The 23,140-nt window shown below is 38.6% G+C and overlaps 3 protein-coding genes across 5 annotated transcripts; 2 read left to right on the top strand and 1 right to left on the bottom strand.

Annotated features, from left to right (window-relative positions):
* The first annotated feature begins 1,373 nt into the window (after nt 1-1,373).
* On the top strand, nt 1,374-14,732 carry LOC121974309 (proteasome subunit alpha type-4). 3 transcript variants are annotated; one of them, XM_042525304.1, is made up of 3 exons: nt 1,417-1,524; nt 8,126-8,191; nt 13,797-14,732. In XM_042525304.1, exon 3 carries the CDS (start codon nt 13,809-13,811, stop codon nt 14,559-14,561), a length of 753 nt encoding a protein of 250 aa, XP_042381238.1. In that variant the 5' UTR covers nt 1,417-1,524; nt 8,126-8,191; nt 13,797-13,808; the 3' UTR covers nt 14,562-14,732. The 3 variants fall into 3 exon arrangements, with proteins under 3 accessions (XP_042381237.1, XP_042381238.1, XP_042381239.1); XM_042525303.1 differs by lacking the exon at nt 8,126-8,191 and having other exon boundaries at nt 1,374-1,524; XM_042525305.1 differs by lacking the exons at nt 1,417-1,524; nt 8,126-8,191 and adding an exon at nt 8,659-8,808.
* Nucleotides 9,999-10,796, top strand: LOC121977226. The gene has a single exon (XM_042529820.1). It carries the CDS (start codon nt 9,999-10,001, stop codon nt 10,794-10,796), a length of 798 nt encoding a protein of 265 aa, XP_042385754.1.
* An 864-nt stretch (nt 14,733-15,596) lies between the features above and the next one.
* On the bottom strand, nt 15,597-16,925 carry LOC121974308 (basic leucine zipper 23-like). The gene is made up of 2 exons (XM_042525301.1): nt 16,800-16,925; nt 15,597-16,601 (listed from the first exon to the last, which is right to left on the bottom strand). Exon 2 carries the CDS (start codon nt 16,479-16,481, stop codon nt 15,822-15,824), a length of 660 nt encoding a protein of 219 aa, XP_042381235.1. The 5' UTR covers nt 16,482-16,601; nt 16,800-16,925; the 3' UTR covers nt 15,597-15,821.
* Nucleotides 16,926-23,140: the final 6,215 nt, after the last annotated feature.

Below are 23,140 nucleotides of genomic sequence, written 5' to 3'. Positions count from 1 at the left end.
TTGAAGTTAAAATTTTCTCTTAACTGACTTAAAATGCCTGTCTGATTGTTAACTAATAAGATTGAGATTGAACGGTCTCGTAAATTAACAAATGACAGGTTTTTTCATGGATAAAGCCCAATATACATTTTAAGTTGCTTAGTTATTTTCCTCTGGGTGTTAGGCCATCCGTATTGATTAACATGGATTGGTGATGACTGAAGGGGCAACGCCTGGACCAATTTGTTAGTTCTCTTATCAAGCATCACTAATGTGCCAGTCTCACTTAATGTACTTTTATGATTTATTGTCATAGAATTCAAACACAAGATATAATAACCTGCATAATCAATCTAAAATAGTTGTTTAGGGCTCAAAATTTACTTGATGCTTTGCTAGTGTTGTTTGTATGGCAGCCAAAGGATCAAAACTGATTGAGATTCATCTAACAATCCTACTACTGCTTTGTGGTACCAATTTTGTAATTGATTGCATCAGCCATACATGAGACTATTGGTATAATATGGTAAAAAGTGATTCGTTCAACTCAGCGCTTCCGTTAATTCATTCCTAAATAAACACGGAGGAGGTAAATCATGAGTAGTTATTAGCCATCAGTACAAATGATCAAGGTATAGGAGAGGACATGCTCAGATTCATTGAGTTTATATATATATATATATATATATATATATATATATATATATATATATATATATATATATATATATATATATGTTGTTTGTTTGTTTGTTCAACTAATACCTTGATTTTGTGCAATACTCAATATACTTCGATTCATGTAGCCTTTCTAGACACATGCCAATGCAAGTATCATACTGTGTACTTCCACATAATAATTTATTTTTAAATGGTAATGTTAATTTTAAATGATTTATTAAATAGATTTAGTTAAAAAAACATTTAATAGTTACATCTTTGTTCAATTTAAATTCTAAAACCAAAAGTAGATTTCTAAGACATCGTAAATCAATAACTTACTTTAAATCCATTGAATATACATATATAATTTTTTTTTTTTATCAAATTTAAATTTCAAGATATCTTCAAAAATTTCTACTCTAAAAAATATCTTTAATTTTTTTTAAAAAATAATTTTGACCAAAACTATTTAATAAACTAAAATAACTCATTGATATATAATATTTTCAATTTCTTGATTAATTATTGAAAATTAGTGACAAAAGTAGATCAGTTATTTTTTAAAATATACAATTATTTTTAAAAATATTAAATTATTTATAAATTGTTAATTTATATCGTATCATTTTCAAATTATCTTATTGTCTATTGTTGTTGTCCACTCGGATCCGTAATAAGTTTTGTGAAGTTATCGCGGTTCGGATCATCAGCTCCACCCGATTCGGTTTAATGGCAACGATCCAATAACAGCCCGTTCGCGAGCCGCAACCCTTTCTTGATGCACAAGCAGGTTCGAGTAGATTATTGCCCCGTTCTCCCAGTCTCCGATCTGTTCCTCGACCAGTCGAGAGATCGTTAAGCGTCGTTTTCTACTCAATCAAGGTGAATTTTTTTGATGCCTTTCTACTGTTTCCTTGATAGTGTTACTCTTCTCATCCGTTTCCTCTTGTCTCTTCGTACAATTAGGGTTTTGGAACCATGATATGTTCCAAGTTGTTCATCATTTTCATTGTTAGATCTTCCTATGTAGCGTTCTTCATATTCTATTTTAAGCTTTCGGATTCTAAAAATTAATCATCCGGATTTGTGTGTGTGTGTGGATAGATTTCATTTTGAGAGATGGTTTACTGTGCATGTTTCTGTAGTGGTTGATCTTATGTGTGCTTCCTAATGTTTGTCTTCTCTTCTCTGTGTATATGAAATTTTAAATATTTTCCTATTTATAGGTCATTTACTTGAGTTGGGTAAGTGAATTTGATCTTTACTGTTGTTTGCTCATTTTTCTTTTCCTACTGTAAATTTAATTATTTGAATATTTACTTAGATTGATTGTTTCTTCAATATTTAATCGCCATATTATTATCTTAAAACTTCTAATGCGCTTTCAGTGCCATATATCACTATATGGTTCTATTTAGTGTTGTTCGTTCATTATCTTCATTTTTTTTTAAGTTCCTGATCCAATATGTGGCAAATTGATTACATACTTCAAATTTGAATTGCCGAGTTTTTAGTGCAGAACAAGTTTATGAACATAAATGAACATGCCGCTAAATTTGTTTAGGCTCCTTCGCCAAAAATATAGACTTTGCACCTTATGTTCTTTTCCCCCACAGGACAGGTATTTCATTCGCAATTCATTTTACTGAAACCTTAAAGACTTATTAATCATATTGTGGCAAATTTAAGATTTGAAAGAGAAAGCTTGCTGATAATTAAATTAGTCTTAATCTTCATGAGGTAACTCATGAATATGATGGTACTGAAGCATAAGAAATATATTCTTAGAAATTACCACAAATGGCGACAAATTTGGTCATTGCCTAGATGATGAATATCCTTACATAACCAAAAAATATGTTGAAAGAAAGTTACTTGTATTTTTTTTTTGTTTGTAGTTAAATTCATTAATAGCGATTCTAAAATTGTAGTGAATGTGTCTTGGAAATTAGAAATTTTTCTTGTGTGCAATTTCCATTGTGAATGGCGGTAAGTGGTGGTGAGGCGGTCATTGACCGCCTACCTCCTCGACCGCCCAGGCACCTAGACAGTTGAATTTTTTTACTATTTTTTATACATAATACTATAAATAATTATTATTCTTTATAATATTTATTTTTAATAAAATATATTAATTAAAAATTAAAATTCTAATTTAAATATTTAAAAATAAAAAAATATAATTTTTTAAATATATATAATTAATGGAATAATTTTATTAGGTTTTAATTATATTTATTTAAATTATCTTAATCAAAACTAGGAGTTGATTAAAATTATTAACTTAAAGTTATTTAATTAAACCCTAACTTATAACTTATCGGCGTACCCCTTTTCGACCATGCGACGTGTCCGATGCTTCACTGGGATCGCGTGACAAGTTGCGCGACGTGTTCAGACGTGTCGCCGGGCCGAGTGATGCGTCCCGGCCCGTTGCGGGGCTCGGGCGATGCATCCGGGCCCGTATCCAAGCTCGGGCGACACCTCTAGGCCCATTGTCGGGCTCGGGCGACGCTTTCGTGCTATCGCAATGTGTCCAGACTCATTGCTGGGCCCAACGATGTGTTTGGATGCGTTGCAGTGGTGAAATGGTGACAACGGCGGTTGCAGAAGGAGGTGAGTTGTCGCCTAAAATACCTCCTCATGCAAAGGCAGTGCAATTGATGCCCGCCTAAGCGGCTGTCTCGATTGCCATTTAGAATACTAATTTTCCATATTTACCTTGACATCATAAGAAATAAATCATAAAGGTACTATCTCAATCTCATAGCCTTCTTTTTGGATGATGATTCATACACTTCACACATCTTTATTTGTACTGGGCACATCTTGTGAGTAGCTCACTAGCATATATTACTTAGCCTATAGATCTCATGGAATCTGTTAAGTAATAATAGCAATGATAATAATGCATATAAAATGGTAGTCTATGACTTGGGTCATCGTAGTCGGATAGAACTGCAGAAGTTTTTGAAGTTATAAAAGCTGTGTATGCAACTATGTGGTTGGGTCATTGTTGCTCACTGCAAATTTTCTTATATTAATTTTAATTTATAAAAATATAATTTGAATATTTTGAAAGGGACTAATCAAATAGAAGCTTATAAAAATTGATTTACACTTATCTAAATAATAGCCAAGTTTGTAACAGTTACCAATAATGCATATACTGTCACGCCCCATAGGAGTCCTGCCAGACAAAAATCCGACAACATCTTCCCTGTACCGGTGATAATATGAAGCAATAAATACACAGATAACATCTATATAACCATCAGCACACACGGCTGAAACATACACACAAAATAGAAACAATATAACACAACCACGCAGTTTATATAACACAATCTACTCGGCTGTACATAAATCAATAAAGCAACCACACAGTTAATATTCAGCCCACACGATTGTATTGAAAGCACAGCAGAAAAACAAGAGAAAACTCACAATCCACAACCAAAGTTTACTAGCCAATTAGGCTTACACAACTACAAGGGCATGGAAGCAAAACACCACGAATCAAACTCCAAACACGAACTAATTCATACAATACCAAAATCGCTGTATACTAAAAATACAAGTAAAGCGAAAATAAAACTGATATAACGCAAGACCCAGGACTGGCAGCCGACATCTCCCCAAGCATCCATGAATCATCTACCTGTTACCTGGCAAAAGAAAACCAGTTTGCGGGGTGGTGAGTATTGGAACTCAGTGGTAAAGAAAGATAGTGCATGAACATAATATACAAATAGGAAGTGAGCCAAGAGTATACAGTCTCATATGAGGAAATAACATATACTACCATGATGTTAATATAAATGTTCATACCTGAAGCCATATCCTAGGCTAACAATAGAAGACCAAAGGTGGCACAAACCGGCTACAGTATTACTATAACTACAAGGTAATATGTAAGATGTATCCATTTTACCAATAGATAAACCAGTGTCTAAACACCTACAACGAGTGCATAACTCCACATAAGTAAGCATATACGCATAAGAAACAACAGTAGCTAAGCAATAACAACATATGTAAACAGCAACAGCCAAAGCAACAACAACATCAGCAGATATAATAATAACAGTGTATGCACGAATGGTCACCCCGCCCACCTCTCTGCACCATGACTCCTGTATGGTCGAGAGGCCGGATCGATGAAAACTGTATCACCCAAAGGCCACCACTACTCTCAAGTGACCGGATGGACAGGTGTTGAGTAGTTAACTAGCTATACAGCGAAGGGGGGTCCCTGCTCGCAACTCCAGCTACCACTACCCACGCGTGGGCGACTGCGGCACGACAGGACAAGCAGCATCAACTCCAGCTACCACTCTCTCGAGTGACCGATGATGCGACCCTGGTCAACGACTCTCTCGACCGCAAGGGAGAATTGGTCGTTAACATACATGCTATGATATGATGCGCCAAATGCAACAGTCATCAAAAAAATATAAGAAGAAAATTAGGTATGCTACATAAAGCCGGCATGTTCAATATAATACATAAATAAACAATAATAAAAGCATACAACCATGATATCTAGTATCTGCTACCTATCATGAACAACAACGAGAGACTGTATAGATATGGAAACGAATTTCTCAAAGATCACGTGGAAGTATCAAGCGCAGGAAAAATAAGAGTGGAGTCAAGGTAAAAATAGTTTTTTATCCAAAATAGTCCATGCACAAAGGTCAAAGTACTAAAAGAAGCAAAGCAAGAAGTACCCGCCTTTATACGTAGATCGTGTCAAGTAGTCTCACGTCGTGACGCTCGTCTCGAATCAATGTCCTGCAAATAATATGATATATGGTTTAGCTAATCACATATTCACCAACTAGCTAAACCCCAAAATCCAATCCTAATTCGATATGATCCTCGATTAACCACATAAATCAGAATTAAATTGGTTTAACTCTAATTAATCCATCTCGGCTTCAAATAGACAACTCAAATAAGGAATTCTAAATCTGACCCGAAATTCTAAATCAGACACAAAATTCCAGCAACACTGGAAACCATCACAGCTTCAAACTCACTACTTGCATTCACAATTTAAAATGCTAAAAAAAAATGGAAAAGGAAAGCTTCGACATTCACATCCCAGATCAAACTGGAAATCCGTTCAAAAATTCTTCGACAGGGACCAAGAGAGAGCATAGCATCATTAATCAACCATACTCTACCCCGAGAACTAACCACAAAATCACCACTAATGCAAAAGAAATCCAAGATCACTATTTAATCAACTAATCGAAGTAGCCGAACAACTTCAAGTTGAACCCACAAAATCCATAATTAATTGAAGGAGCAAAACACATCTATTTAAATCTACACAAGGTCCGTTGAAATATGATGAAACATAACATGATATAAAACAACATTGAAGTTGAATTCCCTCAAACCCACAGAAATCCAGTGATGCAGAATAGAATACAGAACAACTTTAAATTGAATCCACCCTTCCCAAACCAGTCCAGTATTTCAAAATCGATAAGAAACAGCAAAGGCATCTTCGATCACTGCTTAGAACACAAACATTTTGTCCAAAACTTTCGGAATCAAAAAGGAAGAGCAAAACATCATCAAATCAACCGAAACCACCACGATCTTGGTCCAGAACTCAAACCATCAAGAAGAACTAAAGCAAAACACAACTCAATCACCGAACCCTAATCCATTATAGAAAAATCGGATAGAATCCCCTAATGGAACAAGAACACCTCATGAAAATCAAACCGCAACTCATACGATCAATCAGTCATCGTAGGTAAACAAATCAACCTCTCCTGAGTTCCTACCCTTACCTCATTGGACTTTATACAATCATAGAGGAAAATACTTACCGTATCAGTTAGGGCACCGCTCGAAGAGAACTGGGAGAAGAGAAGAGAGGAGGCCGGCGGTTGTGCGGTGCTCGGGGAAGATGGAGTCCGGCGGTGTCGCAAGGATGAGGGCTCGGGAAGGACAAACGCCTTAATGGAATTTTTAGAAAATTTTAGAAATTTTCTACGATTTAATTGGAGCTCGTATGACGCATTTAGAGGGGATGCACTAATGGGCCCGATAAAAGCCTGTTAGGAATACCCGAAAGTAGGAGTTGATTAAGGAATCAACTTAGGGTTTAATTGCACTAAACCTAAGTTTTTTTTTTATAAAAGCCCTCCAACCCTAAATTGCCTACCTGACACCTCCTTCTTCGCTTCAGCGCCGAGCTTCTTCTCCCGAGCCACCTCACGACACCGCCGACTTCACCCTTCCCCTCTCCCTAAACCCGTGCCCTAGCTTTCCCTCGCCGAACCTCCCCTTCCCGAGCCCTCATCCTTGCGACACCGCCAGACTCCATCTTCCCCGAGCACCGCACAACCGCCGGCCTCCTCTCTTCTCTTCTCCCAGTTCTCTTTGAGCGGTGCCCTAACTGATACGATAAGTATTTTCCTCTATGATTGTATGAAGTCCAATGAGGTAAGGGTAGGAACCCAGGAGATGTTGATTTGTTTACCTACGATGACCGATTGATCGTATGAGTTGCGGTTTCATTTTCATGAGGTGTTCTTGTTCCATTAGGGGATTCTATTCGATTTTTCTACAATGGATTAGGGTTCGGTGATTGAGTTGTGTTTTGATTTGGTTCTTCTTGACGGTTTGAGTTCTGGACCAAGATCGTGGTGGTTTCGGTTGGTTTGATGATATTTTGCTCTTCCTTTTTGATTCCGAAAGTTTTGGACAAAATGTTTGTGTTCTAAGCAGTGATCGAAGATGCCTTTGCTGTTTCTTATCAATTTTGAAATACTGGACTGATTTGGGAAGGGTGGATTCAATTTAAAGTTGTTATGTATTCTATTCTGCATCACTGGATTTCTGTGGGTTCGAGGGAATTCAACTTCAATGTTGTTTTATATCATGTTATGTTTCATCAGATTTCAACGGTCCTTGTGTAGATTTAAATAGATGTGTTTTGCTCCTTCAATTATGTATTTTGTGGGTTCAACTTGAAGTTGTTCGGCTACTTCATTTAGTTGATTAAATAGTGATCTTGGATTTCTTTTGAGTTGGTGGTGATTTTGTGGTTAGTACTCGGGGTAGAGTATGTTTGATTAATGATGCTATGCTCTCTCTTGGTCCCTGTCGAAGAATTTTTGAACAGATTTCCAGTTTGATCTGGGATGTGAATGTCGAAGCTTTCCTTTTCCATTTTTTTTAGCATCTTAAATTGTGAATGCAAGTAGTGAGTTTGAAGCTGTGATGGGTTTCTAGTGTTGCTGGAATTTTGTGTCTGATTTAGAATTTCGGGTCAGATTTAGAATTCCTTATTTGAGTTGTCTATTTGAAGCCGAGATGGATTAATTAGAGTTAAACCAATTTAACTCTGATTTATGTGGTTAATCGAGGATCGTATCGAATTAGGATTGGGTTTTGGGGTTTAGCTAGTTGGTGAATATGTGATTAGCTAAACCATATATCATATTATTTGCAGGACGTTGATTCGAGACGAGCGTCACGACGTGAGACTACTTGACACGATCTATGTATAAAGGCGGGGGTACTTCTTGCTTTGCTTCTTTTAGTACTTTGACCTTGGTGCATGGACTATTTTGGATAAAAAACTGTTTTTACCTTGACTCCACTCTTATTTTTCCTGCGCTTGATACTTCCACGTGATCTTTGAGAAATTCGTTTCCATATCTATATAGTCTCTCGTTGTTGTTCATGATAGGTAGCAGATACTAGATATCATGGTTGTATGCTTTTATTGTTGTTTATTTATGTATTATATTGAACATGCCGGCTCTATGTAGCATACCTAGTTTTCTGCTTATATTTTTTTGATGCTGTTGCATTTGACGCATCATATCATGACATGCATGCTAACGACCAATTCTCCCTTGCAGTCGAGAGAGTCGTTGACCAGGGTCGCATCCTCGGTCACTCGAGAGAGTGGTAGCTGGAGTTGATGCTGCTTGTCCTGTCGTGCCGCACTCGGCCACGCGTGGGTAGTGGTAGCTGGAGTTGCGAGCAGCAGGGACCCCACTTCGCTGTGTAGCTAGTTAGCTACTCAGCACCTGTCCATCCGGTAACTTGAGAGTAATGGCGACCTTTGGGTGATACAGTTGTCATCGATCCGGCCTCTCGACCATACAGGGGTCATGGTGCAGAGAGGTGGGCGGGGTGATCATTCGTGCATACGCTGCTATTATTATATTTGCTGATGCTATTGTTGCTTTGGCTGTTCTGTTTACATATGCTGTTATTGCTTAGCTACTGTTGTTTCTTATGCTGATATGCTTACTTATGTGGAGTTATGCACTCGTTGTAGGTGTTTAGACACTGATTTATTTATTGGTAAAATGGATACATATTACCTTGTAGTTATAGTAATACTGTAGCCGGTTTGTGCCACCTTTGACCTTCTATTGTTAGCCTAGGATATGACTTCAGGTATGAACATTTATGTTAACATCATGGTAGTATATGCTATTTCCTCATATGAGACTGTATACTCTTGGCTCACTTCCTATTTGTATATTATGTTCATGCACTATCTTTCTTCACCCACTGAGTTCCAATACTCACCACCCCGCAAACTGGTTTTCTTTCGCCGGGTAACAGGTAGATGATTCATGGATGCTTGGGGAGATGTCGGCTGCCAGTCCTGAGTCCTGCGTTATATCAGTTTTATTTTCGCTTTACTTGTGTTTTTAGTATACAACGATTTTGGTATTGTATGAATTAGTTCGTGTTTGGAGTTTGATTCGTGGTGTTTTGCTTCCGTGCCCTTGTGGTTGTGTAAGCCTAATTGACTAGTAAACTTTGGTTGTGGGTTTTCTCTCATTTTTCTGCTGTGCATTTAATACAGCCGTGTGGGCTAAATATTAACTGTGTGGTTGCTTTATTGATTTATGTTCAGCCCGGGTAGGCTGTGTTATATAAACTGTGTGGTTGTGTTATATTGTTTCTATTTTGTGTGTATGTTCCAGCCGTGTGGGCTGATGGTTATATAGATGTTATATATGTATTTATTGTTTCATATTGTCATTGGTACAGGGGGATGTTGTCGGATTTTTGTCTGGCAGGACTCCTCTGGGGCGTGACAATTTTTTGCATCAGAGTGTAGTTTTACGATGCCTATTTCGATGTTTCGGTTTTCCTTGTATACTTTGGTTTCTCGATGTGACTTTCGAGTTTTGGGACCAGGCAGCGGCAGGATATCTCCGAGCTATAGGATGTAAGTTGTCTACTGCTAAATCATTTTCCTTTTATACTTATTACTAACAGGGATGACACGAAAAGGGTCGACTGCTATGCGTAACCGTGGATAAGGTCGACCACGAAAACAACCCACGGTGTCGATGGGTCCCGAACCTACTGGCCAAGGGACGGAGTTTACAGGAAACCCGAATGAGGTTGATTCAGGTAGCAGTGATCGGAATCCGCCAACCCCTACTAGGGAGCATGAGTTACAGACACCGGGAGTACCATCCTCTATACCCGCTCCAGGCACTCCTGGTTGGGTGATGGGTAGAGCCCGAATACCTTTGTTGGCGAAGTTTGTAAAAGATCGAACTACTTTGTTCCATGGGGGTGCTGATCCTTGGGCGGCTCGTAGCTGGTTGAAGAACTTGGAGGGTACATTTGGGTACATGAAGTGTACAGATGAAGAGGAGGTGGAGTTGGCTGCATATCATCTTCGGGATCAGGTTGTCACTTGGTGGGACATGCAGAAGACGATCTTTGGGGCACAACACATCACGTGGTCGATGTATCGAGAGGCGTTTGAAAGGCAGTATTTTCCGGCTATATTTTGTCTAGCTCGTCGTCAGGAGTTTTTGAACCTCAAGCAAGGCGACCGTTCTGTGATGGAGTATAATGCAGAATTCAGTAGATTTGCTGAATTTTGTACTCATCTGGTGGCTCAGGATTGTGATCGGATATATCAGTTTACTCAGGGACTTGCAGCGTACATTCGGCTCAAGATGTCAGGATTTCCAGGTAGTTCTTATCGAGAGGCGTTAGACCGGGCGTTGTTCATTGAGATGACTCAACAACAGGTGACTCTGGAAAAGAATAATGACAAGCAGATGACGCAGAATAAGGGAAAAAGAGGTCAAAGCTCACAGGTTACTCCTGGAGGGTCTCCTCAACCTTAGAAGTCCAGGCGAACCTCGGATGGAGGTTCTCGTTCCCCTCAGCGAGACCGAAAGAGTGACAGTAGGGGAACTAGATGTTTCCGGTGTGGCTCGAAAAGTCACCTCAAACCCAATTGTCCATTGGGCCACTCTATATGCTTTTATTGTAAGCGTCCGGGTCATGAGAGTCGGGATTGTACTATGAAGGCTCAGTTGGAGACGACTAAAGATACCACTCAGGGAGGGCGACCTGCCCAGCCACGACAGCAGAAAGGACCTCAGCGGACTCAGAACGCTTCATATCAGCCGCAACTGACGGTGGCCCAGGGAAAGGTATATTATATCCAGAGTCGAAGAGTGTCTAGTGATGCTAGCGACCACGCAGTACTCTACTGCAGCGTCTCCTTATCAGACATGTCCTGTACAGCAGGACCCTTCCTTTCCATCTCAGCCTTATCTGGCATTCCAGCTACAACCTCAGCCTCAATACCAGCAGCAACAGCAGGGTGTCGCTCCTTCGATTCCACGTCAGTCTACTTCAGGGATGCCACCATTGAGTGTAGAGGTGGGATGTGGTTATGCCATCCCACGGGAGGAGGCGCAGCGGGCTGAGGGATTAGACTTCCGAGGTACTAGTTCACTTTATATATTTAGTGTAAATCTATTAATAGATGTTGATAGTTCTCATTCGTTCATCTCTCGGGTATCTTTGAAAAAGTTCGGGGAGTTACCTACTCACCGGACACCTGAGTTAGTAGTATCTGTACCATCTAAAGGGGTACTTATTATTAGTCAAGAAGTCAAAGAATGCTCTTTGGACTTGGATGGTCAGACACTTGTGATGGATCTACAGGTGTGGGAAATGGTGGGATTTGACATCATCCTAGGCTTAGATTGGATGGCTATAAAATATGCTATTTGTTGTTTAACACACGTAGGTCGTAAATTTGGGGACCAAATTTTTATTAGTGGAGGAGAATGTAAATACGGTAATAAATAATAATTAAATAATAAGGTTTAATAGACAAAACACTTTAATGGAATTTTTAGAAATTTTCTGGGATTTAATTGGAGCTCGTATGACGCATTTAGAGGGGATGCACTAATGGGTCCGATAAAAGTCTGTTAGGAATACCCAAAAGTAGGAGTTGATTAAGGAATCAACTTAGGGTTTAATTGCACTAAACCTAAGTTTTTTTTTTATAAAAGCCCTCCAACCCTAAATTGCCTACCCGACACCTCCTTCTCCGCTTCAACGCCGAGCTTCTTCTCCCGAGCCACCTCGCGACACCGTCGACTTCACCCTTCCCCTCTCCTTAAACCCGTGCCCTAGCTTTCCCTCGCCGAACCTCCCCTTCTCGAGCCCTCATCCTTACGACACCGCCGGACTCCATCTTCCCCGAGCACCGCACAACCGCCGACCTCCTCTCTTCTCTTCTCCCAGTCCTCTTCGAGCGGTGCCCTAACTGATACGGTAAGTATTTTCCTCTATGATTGTATGAAATCCAATGAGGTAAGGGTAGGAACCCAGGAGATGTTGATTTGTTTACCTACGATGACCGATTGATCGTATGAGTTGCGGTTTGATTTTCATGAGGTGTTCTTGTTCCATTAGGGGATTCTATCCGATTTTTCTACAATGGATTAGGGTTCGGTGATTGAGTTGTGTTTTGCTTTGGTTCTTCTTGACGGTTTGAGTTCTGGACCAAGATCGTGATGGTTTCGGTTGGTTTGATGATGTTTTGCTCTTCCTTTTTGATTCCGAAAGTTTTGGATTGCTTTGGTTCTTCTTGACGGTTTGAGTTCTGGACCAAGATCGTGGTGGTTTCGGTTGGTTTGATGATGTTTTGCTCTTTCTTTTTGATTCCGAAAGTTTTGGACAAAATGTTTGTGTTCTAAGCAGTGATCGAAGATGCCTTTGCTGTTTCTTATCAATTTTGAAATACTGGACTGGTTTGGGAAGGGTGGATTCAGTGGTTGTCGCGAGGTGGCTCGGGAGAAGAAGCTTGGCGCTGAAGCGGAGAAGGAGGTGTCGGGTAGGCAATTTAGGGTTGGAGGGCTTTTATAAAAAAAAAACTTAGGTTTAGTGCAATTAAACCGTTGATTCCTTAATCAACTCCTACTTTCGGGTATTCCTAACAGGCTTTTATCGGGCCCATTAGTGCATCCCCTCTAAATGCGTCATACGAGCTCCAATTAAATTCCAGAAAATTTCTGAAATTTTCTAAAAATTCCATTAAGGCGTTTGGTCTATTAAACCTTATTATTTAATTATTATTTATTACCATATTTTACATATACTACTTGTACAATTTCATTGTAAATTCTTAAATAGTCATTGGGGGATGTTTCCTTTGATGGAAGGAAAATAGTGTGAATTATTTTTTTCATAGCTTCACTTTTCTTTTCCTAGCTGCATCCTTACATTATGGAAACAAGGCCAAAATCTCTTTCCTTCTCAATTTTCAGTTTTTGATGATTTGATGAAAGCAGATTGATCATTTTTCTCTTGCCTAGTCCAATGCTAAAGATATTAGTTTGTGTTCTGCTATTAAATTCAGCTGAAAATTAAGCCAATATGCTATATTACATGCATATGATGATACAATGTGCAGGCATCATGCATGTGTGGTGAAGCATTTCATATGCATTTGTAGACAGATATGCAGCCGCATGAAATGCTTTTGTTGTGGTTGAGATTTCTTATGTCTCTTATGCTTCTTATTCCATGGTAAAAAAGTTTTAAGTCTTCTTTTACTTGAACATCCATCCTTGGCAAAATTTAGGCTTGAACTGTCAACTATTGCTGAAAAGCAAGTAGCATTGTACATCTGTTGGTATAGTAATGATATTATTACTAGTCTTCAAAGACATTTTATTGAAATATCACCTTTTCTTCAATTTTATATTGTCTTAGCTCTCATGCCTAGATGTTTGTGCTTTATTATTTATTTTATTTTTGCCCTGTCATGGAACAAACTGTAAGTCGCTGTAATGCTCTTTTCTTATAATTTGCTCTAGTAATTTACAAGAATGTCTCGCCGCTACGATAGTCGCACAACAATTTTCTCTCCTGAAGGGCGACTCTACCAAGTTGAGTATGCCATGGAGGCCATTGGCAATGCTGGGGCAGCTATTGGCATCTTGGCACAAGATGGAGTAATCTTAGTTGGTGAGAAGAAGGTCACCTCCAAACTCCTCCAGACATCACGCTCAACTGAAAAGATGTACAAGGTTGATGACCACCTTGCATGTGCCGTTGCTGGGATCATGTCTGATGCTAACATTCTGATCAACACTGCTCGAGTTCAGGCCCAACGGTACACGTTGGCCTACCAGGAGCCCATGCCAGTAGAGCAATTGGTTCAGTCTCTTTGTGACACTAAGCAGGGCTACACCCAGTTTGGCGGTCTCCGTCCTTTTGGTGTTTCCTTCCTTTTTGCAGGGTGGGACAAGAATTACGGGTTCCAGCTGTACATGAGTGATCCTAGTGGTAATTACAGTGGATGGAAGGCAGCCGCAATCGGTGCCAACAATCAGGCAGCTCAGTCAATGCTGAAGCAAGATTACAAGGATGAGATCATGAGGGAGGAAGCAGTGCAGCTTGCTCTGAAGGTGCTGAGCAAGACAATGGATAGCACGAGTCTTACATCAGAGAAGCTTGAACTAGCTGAAATCTTTCTGGAGCCGAGCGGCACTGTGAAGTATCAGGTATGCAAGCCAGATTTGCTGGAGAAGTTGCTGGTGAAACATGGGTTGACTCAGGTTGCTCCCGAGTCTACTTGAGTTTGGTGCTTCTTAAGGGAGTTGTAATATGCACCTAGATGTTTTATGAAACATTGTCATGACAGTGACACAAGAAGTTTGGCTGGTCGAGAATTTGCTTTATTTTGCATGGACATTTCAAATTTGTATTGCCCTTTTTATAAGGAATTGCCATTTCGATATTTTGTTGAATCTGCATTATGATGGATTTTGATGCCGGTACAAAGAGAAACTTCTTAATCTTCCTGCCAAGTTTGCTCTAATCTGTTATTTGGCTACTGCATTGTATTTCTACTTTGCTCACGTAATTTTGTTAATTTTTAATTGCATTTTTCCCTGGATCAATTAACAATCTATACATGTGATTCAGATTATATTTGCATTAGAAATTGAAGGAAATTCGGTTTGGCGAAGATTGATTGCCCTAAAGCCGAACAAACTAAAGGATGCAGATCTCCTTGCATTGGGTCTGAACCTGTTAAAGTCCATATAAAGTAAGCCTCTTTCCCTAATATTCCTGTCATCACTATATCATATACATTCCGTATTACAGAATTGTACCCTGAACATAGATTTACCTTAAGGAAGCCTTCAGTAATAGTTATATCTTGATATTTTTTTTAATGTAACAATTGGTTTCCACAAGTCTTGAATCATCGTTTTTGAACTCTTCAGCTTGGCCTAACAAATTTTAAATTGTCTTATGCGTCGCTAATGTTCTTGGTGTTAGTGTGATTTGTCTTGACTTCTAACCTTTGTATTTTATTCAAAACTTGCACGGCTGAATAAAAGAAAATCAAAGTCAAATACTTCCGGCTTTTGTACAGTTTGAGAACAAGTAACGTGATGATCACATAATCCACTGAAATACATAAATAAATTAATCTCATTGCAAGTCCACAGTTGGGATAAAATAAACGATCGCTCATCAAGATCCAAATCTATACTTTCCAAATCAAAGATAGAAGGAAGATACATATGAAACAGAGGGCAATTCAGCACTGTTCCAGTTCATCGCAGAGAACTTCAGATGTATAATATGAAACTCTGTCAGAAAAGAGAAAAGAGAAAAGATTTCTTATTGTATACATGCACAAAAATTCACAGGCCTTATACACACAAAATGTAGCATTATTCTTGCAGCAACCTTGCCATCTCTTCCTGATCTTGTGCCACAAGATGTTGATGATGATTAGGCTCCGTCGCCGGTGAGTCCAAAAATATGACTCTGAAACACAATCACAATGAAAGTTCTTCTAACCTTTTATGCATATCCGGAATTCACCCTGTTTGGGAAGTTGATGAGACTAAACTCCCAATAACATCTATTGAATTCTTCTTGCTAGCAATTCCTTCATCTTGGTTCGAATGGCAATCGATGTTCGACGGCACGCAACTCGCCTCCCAATCAGTCATCTCAGAGTTTCCGACATAGCAATGGCCGTTGCTGTCATACTGCAAACCCGGGAGGTTGCATTGCTTCTGAATTGGGAAGCCTCCCAATTCAGCGTCTAGCTTTCCTCTGAGATCCAGCAAGAGGCTTCTCAGCCTGAGCACCTCCGCCTCGAGCGCGGCCTGACCCTGAAGCCGCCTGAGCAGCTGCTGGTTCATGGTCTGCAGCTTCTTGATCTCTTCCTCCAGGAAGGCAGCATGGGCCTTCTTCTTCTCGCGGTACTTCCGCACGGCTTCCCGGTTTCCGAGGGGTTTCCGCGGCTTCTTGATCTCGTCTTCCCCAATTCTCTCCTCCACGCCGGCGGCGAACACTTGGGTGTGGGTGTGGTAGCAGGTGTGGGTGTGGGCGGCGGCCGCGGGGCCAGGGGGGTTGCAGGTGTGCGTGTGGGTGCATGTTCTCGAGTTCTTCAACAAGTCATCGAAGCTCTGAGCCATCTCTGGATTCTGCAACAGATAGCGGTCCGAGAGATCCTCCTCTCCATCATCCATGCTCGTTGTATCAATCTCCAGAAACAGTTAGAACCTGAAGGTCCGATTCCCGGAGCACCAATCCGAAACAGAGGAAGATCAAAGACCAGCAGAAAGAGCTTACTTTTAGAACCCTAGCTCCTGTAGAGGATCCGAATTAAATTAGCGGCAAAGAGACGCAAAATCGTAACTTTGATGCTCGATCGAGCAAAAACAAGCTGGAGGAAGCGGTGGGAAGCATCAAAATGAGAGCTTGACAAAAAAAAAAAAGAACCAAAGAAGGGTTGACAAGGAGGTCCAGAAGCATCGGAAGCGGAGGTTAATATCAAAGGGAGAAACCTGGAAACACGAGGAGCTTTCACCTCCCCTCAGAATCTAAGAAACAGAAGCGACAACCCAAGTGATTTGATATTGGATACTGTTTGTTTCCCCTTTAATTTGTTTGTCCATTAGAAATTCCCTGCCAGCAGTGTGACTGCGAAGTGGCTCCCAATTTAATAAAAAAACTATTTATATTCGTTTAATATACATACCCAATCAATTAAAACAAAAAATTAAATAATTTATTAAATTAATTAAAGAAATATATTTATTAATATTCATAAATAATATTGAAGAATTAAATCAATCTATTTATCGATAAAAGTTTTATTTACCTATTAAATAAATTTAAAAATCAAAATGAATAAATAAAATTATCGATAGGATCTCTCTCAAGAGTAACCGTAGTTTTTTCTCATCGTCATCATGATTCATTGGAACGGACTGTAAAATGGTCGGAACGGACGTGGAATGATCGTTCTGGCATGGGAATACCCCACGGTATTCCAAAGTTCCGATATATAACGTAGATTGCTTTGGGATGTCGTTCTCCGGCGTTATAATGGCCGGAACGGAATGACTGGAACGACCTAAACGCTTGGAACTATCGGAATGTTTCGACAGTGAGAGAGGGAATAGGCGGAATGTTTCAATAGTGAGGGAGTGGCAGATGGGCGACGGCGGTAGGGAGAGCCGGATAGGGAAGAGAGGCGCGAGTGGTGACGGTGCTTTAGTATTTCCTTTAGGGAAACACCGGAACGGGACTCACGGAGGAAGAGAAAAATAAAAATAATTTCGAACGAAGGAAGAGAGATGAGGGATTAAAAAAATAAAATATAATCAGCTTTACCGTGTGGGATCATTGCCCACAGTATTAGGGTTGTAAATGAACCAAGTGTTCGTGAACAAGCTTGGTGTTCGGCTTGGTAAGTGCTTGTTTATATTCGTTCAATATACATAAGGTTAATTAAACAAATAAGCTTGAACAGCTCGTTAAGCTAAACAAACAAGCTTGAACACATATGTGTTCAACTCGTTAACGTTTGTGAATAATGTTCGTGAATAACGTTCATGATCAATGTTCACGAACCATATTTATTAATAAAACTATTTTCAATATGTTAAATAAATAATAAAATAAAATAAATAAATTTAAATTATCAAACTAAATAACCAATCAAACAACTAAAAATTTCAAACAATCAAACAAGCTTGAATTGAGAGTTTGATAACATCTACATGAACTAAGCTTGAACCAAGCTCAAGCCAAGCTTGAATAATTGAAAGCTTGATAATATCTAAATGAACCAAACTCAAGCCAAGCTTCAAACAAACTCAAGCTCATAAAAAATAAATCAAGTCAAGCTTGAACACTCATTTCAAAAGTTTGGTTCATTTTAAGATCGGCTCGGCTCGGCTCGGCTTGATTACTTTATCAAATAAGCTTGAACACATCAAAACTCGGCTCGGCTCGGCTCGACTTGTTTACAGTCCTACACAATATCCATTCAGTGGTTGCTGTATAATACCTTTTATATATATATATATATATCGTGCTGCGATCATTTTTTGAAATGATATTAAAATGATATTAAAATTAAAATGATAGAATGTGTGACGATTATCGCGACCGTTTTTATAAATCATTAGTATCATTGGGCCTAGATAAAATCCGGTAAGCCAACCGGTGGCTCCGCCCTTGGATTGAGTGGCCTCCTGGACTACTCGGGCAGAACCCCACAATCCCTGTTAATGCAACTCTACCTTCTCCAAGCTTTTATATTTTACTATTACTATTAATGTTTTATGTTTCTTGTGCTCGTGGTTTTGTTGGTCTCAGTGAATATTCTCTTGTGAGTCGAGGACGGCCGATGATCTGTCAATGTAAACATATATCCTGTCATATTTATTTATTTATTAGTTGAGAGAACGATATATAATAATTAAATTTTTATCCAACTAAATATCAGTAAGATATATTAAGGGTGTTTGGTTGATGAATTTAAAAATAAAGAAATGGAATGATATTAAAAGGTAGTGTTTGGATTGTGGGTTTGGAAATGACAATTTAGAAATGATTTCTAGATTTATGAGAATCAATCAAATTCATATAACTAGGTGAGTTTCATTTTCATTCATATTTCCATTACAACTTACTATCAAATTCATATTTATAGTCATTCTCATTATTTAACCAAACGCTACCTTAATCTCAAGACAATTATAAAATCATAATGACTTTGAAATCACAAATTTGAATTGCCAAAACAACCTATATAATAGACCTAATATAATCTTATCTTTTACTGAGATCCCGGATTAATGAGACGTGCACTGGATTGATTTTTTTTTTTTTACTTCTTCATTTAATCGGTTATTTCATCTTTTGTTTTGTTTATGCAATGTATGCTATGTGCTTGTCTCGATTAGTCATTGTCGTTGTTTTAGGGCTGCAGTGGGATAAATTTTCTTTTTTTGTTTTTTTATGGATTTGTCATAAAGATTGAATGGGAGTAGAAAGCAAGAGAAACAATACGTGGAAGTGAATCCTTTCCAGCCTTCCATTCCATTCCATTCCATTGCCTTTCCTTTGAGTGCTTTTCACAAGAGACAAAGGATTTTCTTTATGGATGCCATATTAGCGTGAAAGATGAAATTGACTAGTGTATCATCCCTGTCTTATCTTCAGATCTTCTATTAATGCACTAAACTCAACTTTATCATTAGTCAAGATTCCTCTTCAAAAATTAAATTCAAAAAGTAAAATTATTTATAAAAAAATATTAAATGAGTTGTGTTCCACCATTTTACATGCCCAAACACACCTCTTTCGTTTGAACTTCTAACGGTGGTATTAGAGAAATCAAATCTTGTTTGGGAAAATAAAGGCTAGTGAAACGGTGCATAATGATGGGGTCTAATAAAGTCGGATAGTCAGAAGTCAAGGAGATGTGATAGTCAAAAGTCAATGGGACATAATAGTCATAAGTCAAGGGGACGTGACAGTCAGTAGTCAAAGGGATGTGTCAGTCAAAAGTCAAGAAGACGTGACAGTAACAGTTAGGAAAGAAAGAAGAAGGACCGTATGATGACGTTAGCAACTTGATTCCCGGTCGGGCTCTCACAGACCGAGATCCTAGATCTGAGACACCTAGGTCTAAGACATGAGAGGCAGTCGGGGTAATATCTGATCCGAATTTGACTGATCGAGTTCTCACAGCTTGGTTATGTCCATCCCTAGTTCTCTCAGCAAGTTAACTCCCGATCAGCCAACTCCTGATCGACTCTTGGACAATCTCACCATAGCTCCCGGCCCCTCAAGGTTTAGGCCAGGTATTATACCCGACAGATCATCCTAAGCTACCCTATTCATACCTGATCGGGACAGAAGGTCGGGACAAAAGATGTTATACGACAACAAGGTCAGGGAATAGTAATCGTCTGTCAAAGGATAACTTCTGAGTGTCAGGGAATATTCCAACCGTCGACGGTCATCTGCGAATGAAATCTTCCTTCAGTCCATAGGAGGATGTCACGTGTCCTTCATCACCTGATAGGTCTTGACATCCGACATTCTCTGATATTAGTCAACCTCTAGACGTATGCACTGTCATATAAAAAGGAAAGTCCTCTTCTTTGCATAGGTACGTTCTCTTACACATTCGCACCTGTCTTCTACTTTTCTTTCTCTTTCGTACACTGTTCTTCTAGAGAAAAAAAATATCTGACTTGAGCGTCGGAGGGCCTGCTCCGGGAACTTTTTCCCTGGTTTCTGACCTCTAACATCCCGTGTGCTTGTCCGAGTGTGCGCAGAGATCAGGTACCACCGGCTCAGTCATCATCATTTGTCAGCGTCACGTGGGGGTCCATTCTTATAGGCGCATACGAGAACGGTGTCCCAGTCGCCCCTCCGTCAATATCGACAATAACTCATCCGATCTTCATCTGACTTAAATTCCGAATAGGATCAACTATCCTATCATATTTTATAGATAGAAGTTTAAAAAATTATTATAGTGTAAGAATTTTCTTTTATTATTCAAAAAAGTTGCTATTATAGTCTAAAAGTTTTTTAGGGGTTCTATTTTATGATACTATTGATTTATAAAAAGGATTATGATTTCAGCATTGAATTATGTTTTTGAGAGTTATTATAATTTTAATTTCCAATAGTTGATACTAGCGTATTTCCATATCTTTTTCTCTAATGGCATGGATGCTTAGAAATACACTAAATATTGTTTAATTTACCTGCTATATTATTATTATTATTATTATTATTATTATGTGTAATGATTCGATCCCTAATTACGACAGATTTTTTTCTCTAAATGGGACATACAATTAGGATGTTAAACTTCTAGACCGTTCACTGCTAGCGTTTTTCAATTTATTCTGTTGACCAATAAAAAATTTCTATGGGACTGAACCAATCACTATGGGTCCCGTATCACCTAATTCAATATTTTTTTTATTAAATCTTCCTTTTGTTAGATATATGTGAATGAAAAGAGGTGGTAGAGGAAAGAAGTTCTCCATTGTGAATAGGACTTTAGTCTCACATTGAGAGTTTCAAGGTATATTAGTTGGTTTATATTAATTCACATGCATTGATGATGTGAACAAATGCATAGGGAGAGTCTCTCTTATGTGTCGGTGAGTAGGAGGTGCAAATCCAGGACTCAGATTGCACTGAACCATATTGACTTGTGTGCGAGCACGACCTGCGTGCACTGAATGTTGGACTAATTGAGACAAAATTTACCACGTGTATTCTTTTTGTAACCTTTCGGATAGTAATGAATGATTATTATTCGCCATTTAATGCTAGTAAGGGATGATGCTCCTATATAAAGGGAGACCATGGTCTTGAGCAAAATATACATAGAAAATGAAAAGTTTTCCGCCAACGATGCCTCCTCCTCCTCTATCATGCAACTCTTGATCGGCGGAGTGTTCGTGATAATAGAAGGGTATCATTCAATTCGCCGTGACCACCAGTGCTTGATGAGAATCACAATTAACCCTTGTATCCTAGAAACATATGACTCGAGTAAATCTCGAAGCATAACCGGAGGTGAGGCGAATCTGTTTCAAGAAAACTGTGACCATCGCAGTCCTCAATCCATTCACCCACTCGACCTCTCTGCCCAGCCGGTCGCATGCTCACTCACTCGGCCACTCATTCACTCATTCTATCACTCTGCTACTCTGCTCGACCGGCCACTTAGCTGCTTTGCTCGTCCGGCCGCACACTCGCCCGACCAAACCACTTGGCTGCTCTATTTGCTTGGCAACTCAGCCACACTACCCGCTTGATTTCTCTGCCCGGTCGAACATTCAGCCTTTCAGCCTGCTCAACCGTACTATCCGGTCGACCTATCTGTTCGGTCGACGACTTGGTCTGATCTGCGACTCGACCACATTGCCACTCGGTTGCTCGACCCGATCAACTGTTCTACCTGCTAGGTTGACCTGCCCACACAATCTTCCTGCTGTGCTGATCTACCCGCTCGGTCTCAATCTACTTTACCATCATTGTGATAATAAAAAATTATTTATTCAAATCATCTCAAAAGATAAATTAAATTTAATATAATATAATTTAAATTTGATTAATTTCTAAATATCTCTCGAAGATTCTTCAACAACTTTAGCAGCAAATATATAAATATAATATCAAATCAGATAAGACTCTAACTCTTCTTAAATCATCAAAGACAATTAGGCATGGGCGACTAGACTTTTCTGGCTTGTTTCTTGCTAGCTTGTCATTCTCGTGGCCACCCTCAAATGAGGTTTCTTCTTCTTCTATTATTATTATTATTATTATTATTATTATTATTTATTTATTTATTTAAAATAGTAAATTTTTTCCAATATAAGATTTGGGGAAAAGGTCTATTCAATCTTATCCTATTTTACAAGAATTTTTTTTTCTTATTGAAATTAAATTTTCAGTCATTAACAAAATTTATGTTTTCCATAGAAGGCTGACGAAGGTGGTTGATAATTTTCTATTTTTCTTTAAGTGCGGTTTATAGGGTTCAAAATTATTATATTAAAAAAAATTATAAATTCATAAAACCGTTTAGAATTTATTAATACATGACAAACAGATTATAAATTAATTAACAAATTAATAAATACCTCTTTTATTTTTTTTCTTCTAATTTTTCATAATAATAATATAATAAAATAAAACTATTAATTAATTATTTATTAAATAATTAAATAATAAATACAAAATATTAATAATGCTTATTTGGAAGATCCATGTTTGAGTTAATATCAATAAATTTCTTTAATTTTTAACATATATAAAAATATTTTAAAAAACAAATCCATCAAACCGGCAG

Source organism: Zingiber officinale, chromosome 4B, assembly GCF_018446385.1.
Source record: "Zingiber officinale cultivar Zhangliang chromosome 4B, Zo_v1.1, whole genome shotgun sequence".
Taxonomy (NCBI): domain Eukaryota; kingdom Viridiplantae; phylum Streptophyta; class Magnoliopsida; order Zingiberales; family Zingiberaceae; genus Zingiber; species Zingiber officinale.
Note: the sequence above shows the minus strand (reverse complement) of the source record. Positions and strands in the feature narration are given on the sequence as shown.

What these genes read in the sequence shown, in the direction of transcription:
- LOC121974309 (XM_042525303.1), top strand. Translation starts at nt 13,809, where the DNA reads ATGTCTCGCCGCTACGATAGTCGCACAACAATTTTCTCTCCTGAAGGG.
- LOC121977226 (XM_042529820.1), top strand. Translation starts at nt 9,999, where the DNA reads ATGGGTCCCGAACCTACTGGCCAAGGGACGGAGTTTACAGGAAACCCG.
- LOC121974308 (XM_042525301.1), bottom strand. Translation starts at nt 16,481, where the DNA reads ATGGATGATGGAGAGGAGGATCTCTCGGACCGCTATCTGTTGCAGAAT.